The 20,524-nt window shown below is 40.3% G+C and overlaps 1 protein-coding gene across 3 annotated transcripts in view; it reads right to left on the reverse strand.

Moving 5' to 3' along the window:
- PTPRG (protein tyrosine phosphatase receptor type G) overlaps positions 1–20,524 on the reverse strand; it is a 747,715-nt gene that overhangs the window by 533,466 nt on the left and 193,725 nt on the right. For all 3 annotated transcript variants that reach the window (XM_043885370.1, XM_043885371.1, XM_043885369.1), the window contains exon 2: positions 14,813–14,923. In XM_043885370.1, coding sequence (XP_043741305.1) covers positions 14,813–14,923 — 111 coding nt within the window. The remainder of the gene's footprint in view (positions 1–14,812; positions 14,924–20,524) is intronic.

Here is a 20,524-nt window from a genome sequence, read left to right on the forward strand (position 1 = left end):
CTGTCCTTTTATAACTTAGTCTGCATTTCCATCAGATGGATGGGAAATCCCAAATCTACCCCTTTTATATATAGTTGGAGACCTGGAAAAGATGGCATCAATCAGAGCTGTTAGATTCAAAAATCTAGGAGAAAAAACTTAAAAGTCAAAGAATATTCCAAAAACAAAGTCTCCTGTTAACAGTAATGACAAAGTCCTTTGGAGTTAGTCTTGGGTATGAGAGAGAATCCAGGATAGGAAAAAGACACAATGATAATTCCAACTTTTCTTTGGGAATAAATGTGCTTCTCACATGACCTTCACCATAAATAGGCATCTGGATTTGAATCCTAAATCAGAGATGGAGGGAGCTGCAATAATGCAAGTCTGAACACAATTGAAACGGAGATGTAAATACTTGGGTAAGATGTTATCATTCCAATTTAAAAAAAGAGTATTTCTGGGTCACCCTGGTGTATGCATGACCTTACACCTTTTCAAGCTCTCAGTAGAGAGTAATACTTCTATAGCAATATACAAGTAACAGGATAAATATATTCAACGTTGGTATATTCAACCTTCTAAGTAACTGACTATCACTGATAATGGATTTCATTTTCAAAACAGAGAAGAAAAGAGGCTCTGACCTCCTGGAGGCAGTGACCACACGAATCTGTCTTTATATCTAAACATGAACAAGAGGGTTTGTGACACAGCAAGTAGATAATAACCATGTGCTCTGTAGAAAGTTAAGGGCACCGTGACATGTACAGACACATTACACACTCTTATACCCCCCCTACACACAGCATACTTTTTGTTTAGGCCCTACACACAAGGTAAGGAATCCTTTCTAGGAGGAACCTGTGGTCATTATTAAAACATGTACATAAGTAAAATATTTAGCTGCTGACATTTGACAAAATGCTGGTTTACGATTACCTGTCTGTCATCATTCACAGCTCTATTTTCCTTTCCACTCCCTTTGTTAAAAGTGATCACCCAAGAAAGTGTACTATGCCCTGCTCAACTCTGAAGTGACTTACCACGATTCACACCAGGTAACTAAATTTTCTCATGATGCTACAGCAGCTTGATCAGCTACTCTGGAGGGTCCTTCATGGTTAGCAATACTAAGACAGGTATTGTTTCCTAACAGCCTCTTAGGTCAAAGGATTGACACATGGAATAGTCACCAGGGACCTCAAAACTACAACAGTAATAATGAAAGCAATTTCATCACCTCTTTATTGCAGCCTGGCTATCATTCATTGCCTCCACACAATATGAGATGTGGGCTTTTCACCACAACCAGAGTTGTGATGCATTCCTTTATGATTTCATGCAAAGATTTCCAGAATGGTCAACTTGTCAAGCTTTCTATTTCTCCTCTCCAGTCTTCAGAGAGGGCTGAACAACATGCCACTCACCTGGTCCTGTAATACCTTAGGCAATCTGCACAACACAGCCTGCCACAAGCTCATCATAGAATACTTGCTCTGTTCAGGAAATGGATCTGTAGCTGGCTAGAAAGGGGCAACTCTTTCTTACAGCATCATGGGGGACAGAATTTTAAGAAAGCAAGGAACTCTGGCGAGCCTACAACATGCAGTTTCTCAACCTTAACACTATGACATTTGGGGCCAGATAACTCTTTCTTGTGGGGACTCTCTGCATGGTGAGACACTAAGGAGCACCCTGGGTGACTGGAAGTTCTAGAGTAAGTCCCAACTAAAGGCAACAGGGTCAGCTTTCAAGTTCCACGCTCTCTCCACTTTGCTTCTGCCTTCATTGCCTGGCCTGAGTATGTACTTGCCTTGGTCATTACATGCAAGGTTGCCCCTCTAATACCACCTCATCAAAGAGACCTTCTCCAGCTTCCCCTTCTGAAATAGCACCTCTCTCCAGGTCGTGAATCTTGCTGGCCTTATCTTACTTCCTGGGGAGCAAGCTAGAGGCCGCTCCCAAGCAATGACCTGTCTGCCGGCCCACCCTCCTAGTCATTGGAGCCAAGTCTGGAAGTGGGACAACCTGATACTGGCATCCATTCTCTTAAGTGGAAAGCATTAAGTACAGATGTTGATTTAAGATCTTCCTGAAAAAAGGTGCATATGATCCAAGACATTTGCATGCTTTTCAAACATACATAAGAGTCTCAATTCAGGAATGCCCCACGTAGGCCTCGCTTCCCTTTGCTGGAGTTGAGAGTATTTTTTTATAGTATTATTTGATGAGATTACATATTATTTTGTGCATTTAACACTGGCAGTCTCCACCAAGTAAAAATGGAATTTTGGGTATTTTATTCTCTGTTGTGACCCTAGAACCTGGACTTAAGCATGCCTTGTAGCCAGTTTTTGACCAACACCCTTTCAGTGAAAAATTCAATATGCTGAACTCCAGAGAGAACACACACACATACACAAATCAATCACTGTCGGTTCTTATTTTAGGCAAAGATACAGATCCTTGGCAAAATTCATGCTTAAGAGCTATAAATCCCCAAGACCAACAAAGCTAAGCGAGGTCTATGGGGTCATTCCTGAATTTGAGAATCTTAAACACCTGAAGCATATGCCAGTTTTTCAGGAAGATCTTAAATGAACATCTGCACCTAATGCTTTCCACTTAGGGGAACGGATGCAAGTATCAGATTGTCCCACTTCCAAACTGAGCTCCAGTGACTAGGAGCGTGGGACAGGCAGACAGGGGTCACTACTCAGGAGAGGGCTCTAACTTGCTCCTTGGGAAGCCACGTCCCCACAGAGACTTCCTTTTCTGTAAAATGGGGGGAACTCAGAGGGCTGGTGTGAACAGCAGTCAACAGAGACAAACCAATTCCCCGGAGTGCCTGAGACAGACTCAGTAAATGTCAACTGCTGCCTTGCCTGTAATGTGTAACTCCTCTGAATAGCACTGTCCAGAAGTTTTTTGTGCAAAGATGAAAAAGTTCTATATCTTGGGCAGTATAAAAAGGTAGCCATTAGCTATTTGTGGATATAAAGAATTCGAATTTCAACTAGTGCGATTTTTCATTAGATTCTAATTAAAAGGAAATAGCCAGGTATAACCAGTGGTAACAGGATTAACTAGACAATACAACCCTGAATGTTATAAAGACTCCCTAATTCATGGAAGTTTACTACTTTATTTACAACCACTTCAGACTTTTGAAATCAAGAACTCAGCTCAAAAGGAAAGAAATGTCTTCCCTGTAACTCCTTCCCTTTAAGTTCAGTGAGATTGCTTAGCTTTCAAGACCTGAAAAGACAACAAGGGCTTGCTCAGCCAACTGCCATGCATGCCCCCTGCTTCCTCTAGGTACACCTTGACTGGTCTGAGCCAATCAAGCTAACTCCATTTCTCTTGCCAATGACTAGATGAATCTTGAACACGTGATTCAGTTCTGACCAATGAGGTGAAGGGTTGATAGTCCAAGGGAGGGGTGCTCTGAGGCAGATTTTACTTGCTGTTAAACAGAGACACCAGAAAGGGATACTTTCTCCTTCTCTGGACTTTATATGTCAGCATTTGACCTCCAGAACTGCGGAAGTCATATTACAGTCATGAGGAAAGGGACTCAAAGTACCAACTCTCCCAGCTAAGGTTGGTATAACAGAAACAACATGGAGTGTACCTTACCAAGGGCAGAGTACAAAGTGCTCTGCCCTCTAGAGACATAAATTTAGAGATACATTGTTCTTACTATTAAGACAGGAAAGTCCGCGCAGGTCCGCGCAGGTCTTTTCCAGAAGCTAAACTGTGGTAACCGATACAAAGGAAAATCCTTATACACAAATATGCCCCTGGAAATGACTGCAGTATGAACTAGGGAGAAAAATCCTGGTAATACTGCCAGCCAGGAATCCTCAGGACAATAGAAGTTAATCTTGACTTGTTCTTGCTGGCACAGCAGGTCCATGGTCCAACCGGCCATAAGTGTTGAAACGTCCTTTTCACACCCTAGTGAATGGTGAGAGAAAGAGCAAACTTTACACAAAAAGGATGTTATAAAGATAGCTCATTAGGAGGTGGTGTAAGAATATAAAAGCCACAGGACATTCCCTAAGTGTCAAAATTACTTCCCGAGAGGAGAGTGTGGACTGTGCACTTTGCAACAGTGAGGAAAAAATACCTCCCATTATCACAGAGAGCCCCAGAAGCAGAAACACACCACAAATGGCTTCTCTCTCATCTTTGCAGATTCTCCTCATAGAGTCTAGTTACTAGAGACTCATATTTCATTTTCCTGCTAAAGCTTCTCAACAACCAATCAATACGAAATGTACTAATGGCAAGTACACCCTGCTCAAAGGAGGAGTGCTGTCCTAACACTTGGAACTAGGGGGAAGGGTGGGACAGACACACAGTGGTTCCAAGAGGGAAAGAGGCCAACAATAACTGGGACAGAGCAACCAAATAATACCTTTGGGAGCAGCAAATTTTCATGCAGTTTTAAGAAGAAGCTCATTTTCCTCCCAGGGAATGGCCATCAGACTGGGAGAATGTGGATTAACACAAACAGGAAATTTGGATGCAGTGGCTTCCCAAATTCAGTGAAGATCTCAAGGTAAACAAAATTCATTAAGTGGGTCACAAAGGATAACACATAACTTAAAACAGCCCACAGTCCACACATTCACTGTCTGAAATTCACTCCATCATGGTTGCAGGGATGATAATGTAAAATGTTTAACAAATCAGAGGCAATGAACACTAACAATGGATGGTACACAGGGCAGGTATTCAATTGTAAGGTCCCAGGACAGGAGGAGTGGCCGAGGCAGAGATGAAGGGGAAATTCAGAGGGACTGGGCCAGTGGGTTTTTAGGATTTTTAATCATCTACATGGCTGTACCAGAGCCAGGACACACACAGAGTTATACTTCTTAAAATTAGAACACTAAATAATCTCCTAAATTTTTAAGCCAATTTAAGGATCTCTATATAGTTTTTCCAGTGGTCATGTATGGATGTGAGAGTTGGACTGTGAAGAAAGCTGAGCGCCAAAAAATTGATGCTTATGAACTGTGGTGTTGGAGAAGACTCTTGAGAGTCCCTTGGACTGCAAGGAGATCCAACCAGTCCATCCTAAAGGAGCTCAGTCCTGGGTGTTCACTGGAAGGACTGATGCTGAAGCTGAAACTGCAATACTTTGGCCACCTCGTGCGAAGAGTTCACTCATTGGAAAAGACCCTGATGCTGGGAGGGATTGGGGGCAGGAGGAGAAGATGACGACAGAGGATGAGATGGCTGGATGGCATCACCGACTCGATGGACATGAGTTTGAGTAAACTCCGGGAGTTGGTGATGGACAGGGAGGCCTGGCATGCTGCAATTCATGGGGTCGCAAAGAGTCGGACACGACTGAGCGACTGAACTGAACTGAACTGACTGATACCCTTCATGATTTTTTTCTCAGCAGAGATTCAGGTTGATTGTATGGCATTTAAGAGGCTTTTCAATCCTTCCAAAATGGTGATAACATTCTCCTAGAGAAGACTTATTTTGCGATCTTGGAACACCCAGCTGTACAATTGCTGACTTTTAACTTTTATTTTTAAACTGGCTAACTTTTTATAAAATCTTAAATATGTAATTAATAGGAAACTTAACGCATCAAAACAGAAAACTAGCACAGCCTTTCATAAATTAGGGATACCAGGATATAATGAAGGTCACAGGATCAAATTCTAAAATACTCTTCCAGGTGAAGGCCCTGGGCAAGACCTGTTTCTTTTAAAAAGTGATATTGGCAAGTGACAGACAATTATTATAGACCTATTAGCACTAAATTGTGAGTTTCTCCTTGATAGAGAACTTAAGAAGAAATGACTTTATTATGCTAAAGTCAAGTACTTATACCACAGTAGAGTCATTTTTCACATGACATAAAAATCACATTTAATACTACACTCAGGGAAAACTATTTATTACACACTGTAGTATTATTAATGAAAAGCAAGGATTCCTAAAGTTACCAGAAAGCATTTGTCAAGAAGTCAAGGTTCCACATGATATACCTACTACTGATTTGTTTTATTTTCACCTAAACAAAGTCTTAATTACATGATAAAATACAGAGTTTAATATAACTTAAATGGAGGAAAGGTTAACTTTTAATAGCAAGAAAGACAACCAAGAAGATGTACTATGTTTAATGCTATTGATCTCAAATAGGGTCATGGGAAATTAGCAGCTGAGAGATGGAAGTGAGATTAATTTTAGGATCACTTAACAAACTATTGAAGACCAACGACAGCATTTTGCATGGGTATCAGACAGGAACAATATTCACAGTGGACTCACCACAACGCGACTATATATCCCTTTAACACTTTTGTTCAAATACAAGATTAAACTTGACCCCATAAACTAAGCTCCTGTCTATATATAAACAAATAGAATAGCCCTCTTTAGGCACACAGTAGATACTTATTCCAGCCACATAATGGCAATACTATTGATAAAAATTCAAAACCTAATGAAATTCAGTAAGCTTTCCCTTACTTTTGTGAAGCTCACCTCAGCAAGAGAAGAGACAAGATAAGGAATAAGGGTGTAGTTCATCTTATTGATTGCAAGGGAAACCCAATAAAATGTTACTCAGCAAGATATATATGAATAACATCTTATTTGCCAAAAAATTCCACATAACAAAACTTAACAATATCCAAAGGGAATGACAGAAACGTTCCTCTCTTTTATACAGTCAGCAAGTGGGTTTTACGAGCCAAATTATATATAATAAATGAGTACGTTTTGTTAGGTTACAAAGGAAAACGAGTAGCCTTTAAGTAAATCACACAGCACATTGCAAATCACTGGCTCTCCAATCATTATGCATGTGTAAGGCTAGGTATGCTATTCCTTTGAACCTTTAAATTAATCATGTTTCTCTACTAACCCATACTCACCAGGCCCCTACCCCAAAGATATCAGTTTTAAAGGAGAGAGTATCATCCTTTCAAATTTATGACCAGGAAAAAAGATGTCTGACTTTGATCCATCACAGGTATGAAAAATACATACTTGTAGATAATTCTCTGTATGCCTTCTGTAGACCCACTAAATGTAAAGATTACTAAATATTAAGATTTATGTTATATCAAAGCAAATATTGACCTTACCTCTGCCTGCATCAATATTTACTGCTTTGTACAATAAATCTTGATGTTCAAACTGCATCAATATCAGTGCATTAATTTCTGCACGGCTCATATCAGCATCTTATAAAATTTGAAATGTCAGTGAAAATGTTTCACTTGAAAAATGTAGATATAGCCAATTAAAGAGACAAAAAAAGGCTTTTCCTTTCCTTCTGGCTTTCTTTGCAGTTTTTTCTTCTTCTTCCTCTCCCCTCGAAATATTAATAGTTACAAAGAAAACTGGCTAAATTTGATGAAACTCAGCCATCTACCATACAAGAATTATTTTAGGAAATATTATGAATGTATTGGCATAATAAAATAAAATATTCCAGATATAATTCTATAAGATAATATAATATTGTATACATATAAATGTAAAAAGGCAGTATCCATCATTTCTCACTAATAATCACAATTAACCTTTGCGTACAGTTTCTCAACTTCTTAGTTCTATTTAGTGATGAGACCTTATTACCCAAATTATTTTATACATCTTGTAGAGCTCAGCCTCATTCATGTTGGTACCTCTTTACTAAGCATTTCATGACAAGGATGTACTAAAATTACCCAAGTCCCTACTAATGGTTATTTAGGCTGTTCTGCTCACAATGGCACACTGGGGATACATACAAGTGTTTCTGAAAGACAAATTCCTAGAAGCAGAGGCACTAGATCAAAGACTATCAACATTCAATATTTTCATAGATTATGCCAGAGTCCTTAAAAAAAAAAAAAAAAAAAAGGCTCCATCAACCTGCTACCTTCAAGGCTGATTTAAAACCCAAACTTTCAGCCTTCCATTTACCCATGTTTTAAATATGTCATCATAGCAACAATTGAAACTTTTATCACTGTTACACAGCACTTGATACCAATCCAGCATTGAATAAAACTTCATCTTCTAATACGCTTTTGCCAAGGGTCACAAGGACCCTAAGGAGTTTATTGATGTACTCTTACAACATACAATAGTATCTGTTAGCTTTACAAGCACTTGTGAAACCACCTCCAGAGAGAAGATGCTAAGAAATGTTTGAACTCAAGTAGCACAGATTAGAACAAAGTTAAAAAGAAGATAAAGAACACATCTCTAAGTTACTAGAATAATTTCGTTCAAACGATGGAAGAGAAAAAAGCCAAAGTCTGCATTAAAAAATGTTGAAGGTACCTTAAGCATATGGCACCACATTTCTCTCTTTTATACATAAAGTCCTGATTAGTGTGTGACCACATGTGTTTTTTTCTCACTCTGTCTATCCTTGTAATCACAGATCAAGTGCAAAAAGAAAAAAAAAAAAAAAACAACAAGTACCTACAGGAAAAAATAGCTTGTACTTTGTCCTACAAACTATTTCTATTTCAAAACATTAAGGTAGAAATAGGGAGATACAAAGATTAATTACAGACAAAGGTTCTGCTCAAGGAACATAAAGTTTAAAGGGTGTAAGAAATATGAACAAAATACTATACCATGTCTTAATAGGTTCAAGTCCAAATTTATCTTTACAACCAGCCCACCATTCCTCATTCACTCATTTAAATTAAATGCAATGCCCTCTTCAATCATTCTGGGGAACATCCCAGACAATTCATTTTGCTTTCTCTTTCATATACAAAATGTAATCAATTCCCACGGCTCTTTCATCTCTCAAATTCCTGACAATACAACCTCAACATTTCTCATAGTTTCTGCTCTCTTCCCCTGCTGACCGAGCCTTAATCCTACAACCTGAGGTCTCACTCAAACGTAAAACCAACTTAGACCATTTTCACCATAAAATTCTTAAATGACTCCCTCAGAAAGATGCTCTAGGTCTCCAGCAGAATTCTGCTAGAGCCCTCCTGGTCGACTTCCCATACTTTGCACCATTCCCTTAACTTGTTTCACTTGACCACGTCCCCAGACCCACTGAGGTACTTCCAGCTCCCCAGTCAAGGCTAGGTCATTTTATGCCTCTAGGCTTCTGCTCGTTCTGGAAAACACCTGTCCATCTCTAATGGAACCTGGCAAGAGCCATTCTGAGGAATTTCTCTGGCCCCTCCCACTACACCACACCACCTGGCACACAATAAATTCTACTTTAAAACTGCAAATAGATTCCTAGAGAATTGTAAAGAAGATACAAATTCGCTGTCAAAAATAAATAGGAAACTGATGAGTTAAGAGAGTGGGGTCAGGTAGACATACCCTTGAGCCAGGACTTAGGAGTATCAATATCAACAGTGTGGTCCCATCAGATCAGAAGGTCTCTACTGCAAAGGGAATGTCTCTGGGGAAATGATTCCCTTAAGAGACTTTGGAAGAGGTTATCAGGAGAGGGGCAAACAGTATGACAATATTAACATTAAACTGTAAGTTTCCAGAGTGCCTTCCACTCTTCTAATGACAAAAGCAGACTTAGGCAGGCATTTGTGTATTTTGCTTTAGCCTGTATAGATGTTATTAAAAATAGGCATGGAAATGTTATTTTAGGAATTTAATTAGTCTTAAGTTCACCAGGGGAGCTCCTTACTTAAAAGGATCCAACGGTGAAACCTTTTGTAAATCACCCACTAACTTATCTGAATTTCATGGCAAGATCCCCTTAGTGAGTTCCCGAGCACAGACTCTGGTATGAATTCATGTATCCATCCATGCATTCACCTACTTGAAAAATATGTTCCAAATATATACAAGAGGAGATATTCTGGCACACAGCAGGAAAAACAAGAAATAATAAGCTATAATCTTTGTCCTTAAAAACTACATTTAGTTCGGGAAATCTCTCTCTCTCTGCCTCTTCCCCTTCCCTTTCTCCTTCTCTCTCTCACACACAAGCATACACACACACGCATGTTACAAAGCAAGATCTTCATATGCATAGTATAGTGGGGTGGCCATGTGATTAACAACCATACCAGATGATTACATATATTACTGCTAGCTCTCAAAGCCATACAAGGTATGTCCTTTTATCTCCATTTCACAGCTGAGCAAGTCATCAAACCCCAGGACAATCAGAAAGGCCCTTGGAAATCCCGTCCCTCAATGCCTCTTAGAGCAATCCTGCTTGACCTCCACCTAGTGCAGCACCAGACACTTCTTTCAAGGAATTTTGGTCAAGGCATGTCTCAATTTTGGAGTCCTCTAAAAGTGAGAAATGCCCCCCTTGTATTGATTCACAGAATCTATCTACACAAAAGGAACATGAGATGAAGATTATTAAAAATGAAGAAAACCACCGAAGAGGATAAGTTAAAACAGCGTGGGAGGAGAAACCCACCACCTGTTTTTCCCTAAGTCTTTGAGGGGGTGGAGAGAAAACAGAAAGCTTTATAAAAATGCTTCAAATTTCTACTTGAACTTGCTCCAAATTTGTTTCTCAGTTCCCTTTCCAGCAACAATGACCTACCTAGCATGTGTTACTTTTTGTGTCATAATTACAGAAGTTCTGGGCAAACTCCAAAATTCATGAGCTGTCATCACATCAAATAACACAGAAAAAATATCTGTATTTTAATCAAGAAAACCAACAGAAGAGAAGTAAAAAAAAGTGAAAGTCGCTCAGTCGTGTCAGACTGCTTGTGACCCCAGGTACTATACAGTCTATGGATTTCTCCAGGCCAGAATACTGGAGTGGGTAGCCATTCCCTTCTCCAGGGGATCTTCCCAATCCAGGAATCAAGCCCAGGTCTCCTGCACTGCAGGCGTTTCAATATTTTCAATAGACACCTAAATTATTGTTAACTGTTTTTCTCAGTGTAATTCTGTATGAAATATATCAAAGGGTGTTCCCCTCCTTTTTCCTGTTCTTGGTATAAGGAAAATACATCCAAAGATATAAAGCAATCTTGAAATTACATTATTATTAACAGTCAATGATAATAATCTTACATTTATGTTCTGTTTCATTTCTCCTATGCACGATGTTTTCACCATTAACTAGACATTATGACCACTCCTTTTTAGAGTAGAAATAACTAAGAACCAGAGAGACAGTTTATCCTCAGATGGGTGCAATAGGACTGAAACACCAGTCTCCAGGCTCCTCAATAAACAGTCCTCGATCCAAAAGCTGCTGGTGTTCACAGTGGCATCATACGATGAGACTATGAAGTAAGGTTGTTGATCATTTTCAAATATAAATAGGACGCAGACATTATCCAAGATGATGCAGTGACACTGAAATCACTCAGCTAGTCCTAACGTGGCACGATCATGACAGTATCCTTAAAACAAGTTCTCAAAAAAAAAAAAAAAAAAAAACAAGTTCTCCACAGCTCAACTACTTACGTACCTCTCCTCAAGTGACCAGTGGGCTGACCGGGTGGGCTGCTACCAGAATAACCAGACCAGCATCATTCACCAAACGCCACCCTGTACCCAAAGGCAACCTAATGATGAGGAAGGACACCACAACCCAGGGGGGGGCCCAGGACCACCAACACCAACTCCTCTCCCTGTTTCCCCTCCTAAAACATATCACTTCCTCATCTGTATTCTTCCCGGAACTTTTCAAAAGCAGGAACACAAGAATCACTGTGAATGCTAACTAGAACATTTGCTGGGGACATTTCAGCTCAAGGGAAATACAAGGCCAGAAGAAAAAGAGAGACATGTTCCAAATCTCCACACAGTTTTGTTTCTGAGTCAGGCTAACAGCTGCTCAAAACCCCAGGCTGTACCAGTGTGATCAGGAGCTGGCAAACCTTTTCTGCAAAGGGCTAGATGAAAATAGTCTAGTCTTCTTCATCAAATTTCTGTGTAGTAACTACTCAACTCTGCAGTCTTAACATGAAAGCAGCCATCAACAATAGCCAACAAAATGGATACGGTTGTGTTCCAATAAAACTTTACACACAAATACAGGTGGACGTTGGTAGTCTGCCAAGCCCTGAACTTGAGGACAGTTAGTTTGCTGAACCCTCATTCCCAAAATCTCAAATGGGCAATTCTTATGAAGTATGGCTGATAGAATTTAGCTTGCTGAGCTCCAAGTATTACCTAAGGATCTCCCAGTAACAATCATAGTACCTAAAACAGAATTCCAATAACAACAGTAAACCAGTAGCAAAAGTACTAATAGTGTGAAAAACAGCAAAAAGTAACATTAGGCACTTTATGCCTGGAATTTGTTAAATTTTTCACACACACCTCATTTCATTCCCATTAACAGCTTTATGAGGGAAGTGCTACTAATTATTCCTTTTTCAAAGATGGGAAGACTGAGGCTCCAAGCAGTTAAATGTCTTCCCAACCTCATAAAGATATTAAGAGGTATTAATGGTAGATTTGAGCCACAGTCTACATACGTGACTTGAAAATTCACAGTGTCACACACAACACTGCCCCCTCTCCAAAGTATACCAGTGCCTTATCTTAGGAAGAACTAATACAGATTTGTGAATTAAAGTCATGAGGTTAACATTTGGACCATTAAACCCCTCTCTCATGAAGTGGACTACTTCACTATTGCTCAATTTAAAACCATTTCCCTCTACAAATAATGACCTTTTGTTTGGCAGTTCAAGTGCCAAAGAACACCGTAAGAGTTCTTGATGTGAAAACTAATATTTCATCACTTCGCTGAAAATAACAATTGATATCACGGAATGTTCAAGAAGATGACTATAAACCTCAACTGGTTACTCTCTTATGCTTTTCTTCTCCTTTTACTTTTGTTTTTCCCATTATGCCTAGCAAGCTACTTCGGTGATTCTTCCAAGCCAGTCTATACCCTTCTAAGGGATTCTTCAAATAACTGCCTTATCTTGGCTCCAGAAAAAAACACAGCTAAAACAAGGGTTGACAAACTATAGTCTGTGGACCCTATCCCACCAGCCACCAATTTTAGTACAGTCTGCAAAGTAAGAATGGTTTCTCTTATTTTTAAAAGGTTGAGGGGAAAAAGTCTAAAATATAAGATTTCCTGACACATGAAAATTATAATAAATTCAAATTTCACTGTCATAAATAAATTTCCATGAGGACACAGCTAGTTTGTCCATCTACCTATGGCTGCCTCTCCACTGACAACAGAGTTGAAGAGCAGCAACAGAGACCACATGTCCTGCAAAGCCCAAGACTACCAGATTCTTTATGAAGAGCATGCCAACCCACTGAAGATAAACTATTAGCTTTTCCACCGATAGAAGTTTTCAAATCCAGACACAATGCATTCCAGAAATACAAAATGGAGACTCATCAAGTCCAGAGTTAAGAAGATCAACCACGTCTCCACCCCAAAGATCATACTACTAATTATGCCCAGTCTTAACTAAATAAGGGGAAAAGTCACTGCCATCTGCAACTGTACATGCTGATGTCATAGAATTTCCAATCCCCCAACAGCATTATTTTCAAAATTGATGAACTGTAAACAGCAGGCCACTTTATGCCTCTTCTTAACTTCTATCAGAAGCACAGAGAACAAAATGATAAATTTTCTTTGGGTTTCTTGCCAGGAAGCCATATATATGTAACTTTCGGCTTTCATCTCCCAATTTCCTTCATTTATCAGAAATGGTGACAAAAAGGTTCTAATTAGATACTTCTAATCACAAGGAATGGGGTGTGATGAAAGACTTCAGAATCACTATCTGTTCCTTGCAAAACAAAACAGATAGGCTATTCTCCCTAGAGGGGCAGAAGATTTATCAATAGACAAAAGGATGCAAAAAGCCAATAGATAAGGTGTAATTAAAGATCAGGCCTATAAATTTTACACTGACATAAATGTAACAAGATTTGCAGGTAGAAACTCAGGGTTTAAGACCAGGGTATAATAATGACAATAATACCTTTCAGTTCTACAAGCAACAACATAGAAAATGCATACATTTATTATTGAGACTAATACTCTGTGCCTCCAAGCACTTTCATAAAAAAATCTGAATTATTCAGTGCTACAGGGATTTCCAAAGTGGTCTGTCTTGCTCAAGAATTCCTCCTTAATTAGCTAAAAATATATTTCCCATATATTTCTGAGCATCAAAATCTCTTTTAGAAATAACAATCCACCTATCTTCTTTTTGACAGTTGTTAGATGCATAAACCAGAAAGGCCTGTATATTCTTGCAGATATTTTTTCTCTTGCCCCTTAAAATGTAAGAAAATTATTTCCAAATTAGTATTCAGAGTTGTAACAATGTGTACTCTCTCTTCACTGACTCGAAGGCGAAAAGTGAAAATAAAAATTGAAAAGAGCTACAGAAATATCACAGTGGGCTGAAATATATAAAACTAGAAAGATCTTATTAGAAAATAAAGTTGCATTTCTTAGATTAAAGCATAATAGGTCATTTTGATACGTGAGGCTGTGTAATATTTAGCAGATATTTAGTAGCTCAAGACAAGGCTTATATTTTCTGCTCTCTGAAATCACAGCCTCTGGGAAGAGACAAGAAAAGGCCACGTCTTTCAGAAAATTACAAGTTTGGTACAATAACTCATTAACAAGTAAAGTTCAGAAATAAATGCAAATTGAGGGGAAAAGGCAGGTTGGAGAAACAGGTGGGAGAGATAAATTAAGGTACTTATCATATTAAGGAAAAACAGCCTTGAATATTTCAACTTTCAGAGAACTACAAAAGGTTGGAACAAACAGAAATCAGGCGTGAAACTGATTAAAAGCGTGCCTTTGAGCGAGTGTAATGGGACGTGAACTGACCCGCATGATCGCGATGGGAGCAAGTCAACTTACCCGAGTAGGCCCAGTACGGGTCGCCGGAAGCCTTGCGCCTGCGGATCTGCGCCTGCACCGAGCTGCCCTGTCTGTTCTGGTGCAGGGTCCCCACGTAGCCCTCGGTCAACGCTGCAAGACAGGAGAGCTGCAGTGAGTCAAAACCGTCAGCCCGCTGCACCAGGACGGGTGTCAAATGCACACAGCCCTGGGACCGCCTAGAAGCACAGACCCTGGGGTAGCTGAATAGAACGTGCTGACGTTACAGAAGAACAACTGCAGCAGAACCTCGACAGATCACCAGGATTATCATTAATACAAACAATAGCTTGTGTATGTGTTAGGTCGCTCAGTCATGTCCAACTCTTCGTGACCCCATAGATTGTAGCCTGCCAGGCTCCTCTGTTCAGGGGCATGTCCAGGTAAGAATACTGGAGTGGGTTGCCATTCCCTTCTCCAAGATCTTCTTGACCCAGGGTTCGAATCCTGGTCTCCTACACTGGTAGGCAGATTCGTCACTGTCTGACTTAACTACCGTGAAACTTTTCTCCCTACCATGAACCCGAGGCGCACTAAACCCTTTACATGCATTATCTTATATAATTTACAACACACCACCAGGCAACAGATGCAGTGTTTCAATAACTGGCCCATTCTATTGATAAGCAAACTAAAGCTTAGAGTAGTTGAGTAACTTTAACAACTAGTAGACCTGGAACTTGCAGTTTCGGTTCCAACTGTGTGTATAAGCCTATATCCTAGGTGCAGAGTGCTTCCAGCCTTATTGAATGTTCACTGAGCAAGGAGTCATTCCATCTCTTTTACAGATGGAGGAATGAACGCTCAGTGACACGGAGTATACAGCAGATCAAGGAATCCAACATAAGCATGCATGCCACAAAGCTCAGGCCTCTACCATCCAAACACAGCACAGTCTCAGGCCTGGGGGCCACCCCATGGTAAGAACCAGTCCTCCACAAACTCTGGATCCCAGAGAGTCACCTATTATATCTGAAGATGTGAAACTTGAAACCCTCCAAGGCCAACAATGCTCAGAAAAGAGGCACTGTTTAATGATGCATTTCTTTGAAAACTCAAAATGAATCCAATTTTCTACCCCATTATCAAGAGCTTGCATCTGCCTGCTACAGTGTTCAAAAGCCCTCCCCTCCTAGCCACTTCATGGATGCAAATTTCTTCTGTGGTGAGCCCACACCTGACTGCACTGATGTGTCAGAAGACAAGCATCACAGGTGCCCAGAATCCAAAATGAATTGCAACTACACTTCAAACAATACATCCCAGCTGTCTGTGTTAATATTTAAATGCACCCAAACAAAATCAAGTGTGCCTTTGAAAAGCAAGGAAAATGCTTAGAGGAACTATATATTCAGTTTAAGACTCTGAAGGCACCAGGAAAGCACAATACATTCTCTATTCAAATTAGCCAGAGTAGTGATAATAATCATCATCTCACCATGATGGCATTAATTTTGTTCACAATGTGATGGTCATGAAGGAAAATCAGGAAATATGTAAGCATTACACTTTTTGCTTCCATGTCAATTGCCAAGACTGGCTTTAAAAGGAATAAAGCTTGAACAAGAGCTACTCCACAGATACAAGCCCTTTAGAGGGAAATGGGAATCTTACAAAATCCAAACATAACATCAGCAAAGTAAACCGGGTGTCATGTATGCCCGCTGTTTGGTCCTGAATGACAGAGTCAAAACCTAAGTTACTAACCATTTTATAAGAATGATGAAGGTTTAGGTACATATGATCCCGATCCATCCTATGCTCTTGCAGGCGAGCCATTCAGAATCTCAGGAAGTTGGTCATTCTAAGCTTCCAGCGATCAAAAACAAAATTTCCCATCTCTTCATCTATTTTTTTCCTCCACTGAAGCAAACTAGTTGGTTGGCTTCATGGTCTGTTCATAGTAACTTGTGTTATCTTCATAATGACCCTAGAGGTTGGTATTTTTAGCTCTGTTTTACAGATAGGGAAACTGAGGTTCACCCACATAGCCAAATACCATTAAAAAGTTTCCTAATTGTTCAGCTTATTTCTGTGTATATATGGGAGACATTTTATGTATCTGTTTACTACACTTCTTAAGAGTTAATTCACTCTAAATAGTTACTCCCGGTCTATGGCCAGACCACCCTGAACAAGCCCAATCTTGTCTAAATAGTTACGCCCAAATAACCCTTCCTCTTTGTCCCAGGAAAATGACTAAAAACCGTGCCCCCACTCCCATATATTCCATGGGGTCAGGGGCATGGTTTGCAGTGATTCAGCAGTGTAAGTCAAACAAAGCCCATCTTTGGAGATGCCAGGGAAACAGGACTGGCTATCCCATCCATGACTTGTGACCTAGCCGGCGGAGTAGGGTATGAGGATTACCAAAACAGAGACACTGCAACAAATTTCCACTGTGTTATCAGGTATTTAAAAAGTACCACATGCCCAGAGCTGAAAAAGGTGCTTTGCTCAGAGCACCTGGTGTCATTCTTTATGCCAATCCTGTGAGGTTGGTATGTTTAGCTCAGGGATATAGATGTTTGGGAATGGGGACACCAGGCAGTCAGAGAGAGTCTTCTCTCTCTTACTGAAGGTATTATGACAAAAGTTGAAGCCTCATGGGAGTGGCTGAGGGTCACACACAGGATCAGCAAAGGTGCTCAAAATGGAACCAAGCCAGAAAATGTAAAATCTACGGATCAATTCTGCTGAATATTGAAGCTCAGGACAAAGCCAATTTGAAATCAACCCCTGGAAGGCTTATAGTTACATGACCAATTACCTACCAATGCTCCCTTTCCCCCCAATGTCATTAATGTGACCTTGGTGGCCTTCAAACAGGATACAACACCCAAGAATCAATTTTTCCATGCAGAAAATGCTATTGTTGGACTAGAGCTCTCTCAACCCCAGCTGCTTTAAAAACAGAACAAAAAATAAAGACCCTATGTGCTGGACCCTGCCTCCAGAGATTCATCTTTAGTCTAAGGTGTGGAATCAAAATAGCAGTATTTTTTGTTGTTGTTGCTAAAAGTTTTCCAGGCTATTCTGTTTTTCAGCCAGCAATAAGAACCACAAACTTCCCTGTGGAGCTGGACGTTAGGCCCTGTACATCGTGACACTGTCCACTCATGCTCACAGCCTATAACTTGCCAGGTTAAATAAGCCTATTTTAATGTTAGTAAAGAACTGGCCAAAGAAATGAATGGCCTACTGCAAGAATCACACCAGTGTGGCATCAACCTGAGCACTTAAGACAAATATGAACTGAATCAGAGTTCCACCAGATTCTGCTCACAAACAAATGAACCAGGTATAAAAAATAAAAGAAGGAATAAGGTTATCCTGAAAGATATTAACTTATACACTTTATACCAGACCCACTAGAATCACAGTCTCCACTCCCAGTACCCCAATTTTTTTTTTTTGGCTAGAAGGTATTTTATTTCTCAGTCAGTCATACATTAAGCATGTGTGCGTGCTAAGTCGATTCAGTCATGTCTGACTCTATGTGATCCTATGGACTGTAGCCCACCACGCTCTTTTGTCCATGATAGGATTCTCCAGGCAAGAATACTGGAAAGTAAAAAGTACAAGTTGCTCAGTCATGTCTGACTCTTTGTGACCCCCTGGACTGTATAGTCCATGGAATTCTCCAGGCCAGAATACTGGAGTGGGCAGCCTTTCCCTTCTCCAGGGGATCTTCCCAACCTAGGGATTGAACCCAAGTCTCACACATTGCAGGCACATTCTTTACCAGCTGAGCCACAAGGGAAGCCTAAGAATACCGGAGTGGGTAGCCTGTCTCTTCTCCAGCGGATCTTCCTGACCCAGGAATCGAACCGGGGTCTCCTGCATTGCAGGTGGATTCTTTACCAACTGAGCTATCAGGGAAACCCTAAGAATACTGGAGTGGGTTGCCATTTCCTCCTGCAGGGGATCTTCCTGACTCAGGGATCAACCCACATCTCCTGCATTTCCTGCATTGGTAGGCAGGTTCTTTACCTGGGAAACCCCTTTATTTCTCAGAACCTTTGAGAATATCAGGGAGCAGCAAAGAAGAACAAAGCCCACCAGCGGTTGCATTACCCATCTTGCCGGCAATGTGGCGCTACGGAGGCCAAAGCTTCATCAGGTAAGTACTTTAGCCAAGTACTTAGAAGGGGATGGTAGTCCCAACACTCTTTACCTGACTGCATACAAGCCAGAGGCTTTAGGGTCTCACATCCGGCAGGGGTCCAAGCCCACTAAACTATTAGTGACAAAGCACGTCTACAAAGACATGGCCAACTCAAGACACAAGGGAGGTACACATCAGAAGATGCTTCCCCTGACTCTGTGAAGGGACAGAACCCACACCCCAAAGTGCAGTTATTTTCCCAGCCATCCAAACACATCACAAAGTAGTGCAAGGCATCTGCTCTGGGGAGTGGGACTGCCTGTCTAAAGGGGGTCTCACTTGGGCCAAAAATAAGAGGCATGGCTTTGCTGTATAAAGACCAACAGACCAGAAGTGACAGAGGCCGGGGCCATCCCACGGAGAGTGGGTTAACTTGGTCATCACATCCCCCAAAGTACTTAGGAATGACATAGGTTGAACCCAGCAAGGTGAGAAACGGCAGGAAGACCTGCTTTGGAAGGACATGCTGTATAACCTATGAAGCGTGTCAAGGTCCCTGAGACAAAGAGCTCTCAGCCTACCTCACATGACAGAGCTTAATATATGGGATGCGTTCAGTAATGAGTGAGTGAGTCAATGAATACATAAACACCAGAAAAACTGATGATGCCTATGTTAGAGTCTACAGTCTGTGTGTGTGTGTGTGTGTTAATGTGTGCTTTCATGAGCCATAAGCAAAAACACTGTCTTCTTCCCTATTGTCTCGCTTTTCAATCACTGCTCAACTATCAGAAAGAACAAACATCTAAAACACGAAGCTAGAAGGAACTAGCTGGAGTATCTAAAAGGCAATTTTTAGGAAGCATCTCAGAAATGAACCAGGTGGCAAAGATCTTTACCACCCCAGCACCAGATTTCTTTTAACACATCAACTATTCATTAAAGGTAACTATATTTAGTTTTTCCTTTTATTCCATCTATGTCAGTAGTGTGTGATTTCTCCCCCTCATGAGAACATAATCATGTATTACTTGTACCGCATTACTGAAAACACAATTTCAAGTCCCTTTTTCAAATGTATTTTGATCATATGACAAAGTGCTCCCTAAAAGCAACTTTTAAAAATTATTTGAACAGCAGTCAAAAACTGTATACAGAGTATATTAAGCAACCTAACATCTCATTGGCAAGGAGCAAAGATTTACAAAAAGAAACAATCTGTGGTTCCCAAGTAAAGATACAGAATCAGCATGCCAAATTCAATCAATTTTAATACTCTCTGCACTCTTCTAAACTCCAACAGCCAACCAACGGCAGCATGGCAATGATATGGTGAGGTTATGAATCATGCTATTGATTTTCAATATCTTCTGTGCAGAAAATTAAATTATGTAAATGCATGCCTTTACGGATCCTTACCTTAATGTGAAACTGCTTACTTGCTTATGTCAGCAACTTAATTACACAATTAAAAATGGTGCATGCTTATGAAAATATCCAGTTTTACTTCTCAGAACAGACAGGAAGTGTAAATCTACCTATGGTTATCAGGTGACTATCAAGAGGGAGGGGTTGGTGTTATACAA

Source organism: Cervus elaphus, chromosome 24 (assembly GCF_910594005.1).
Source record: "Cervus elaphus chromosome 24, mCerEla1.1, whole genome shotgun sequence".
Lineage (NCBI taxonomy): Eukaryota > Metazoa > Chordata > Mammalia > Artiodactyla > Cervidae > Cervus > Cervus elaphus.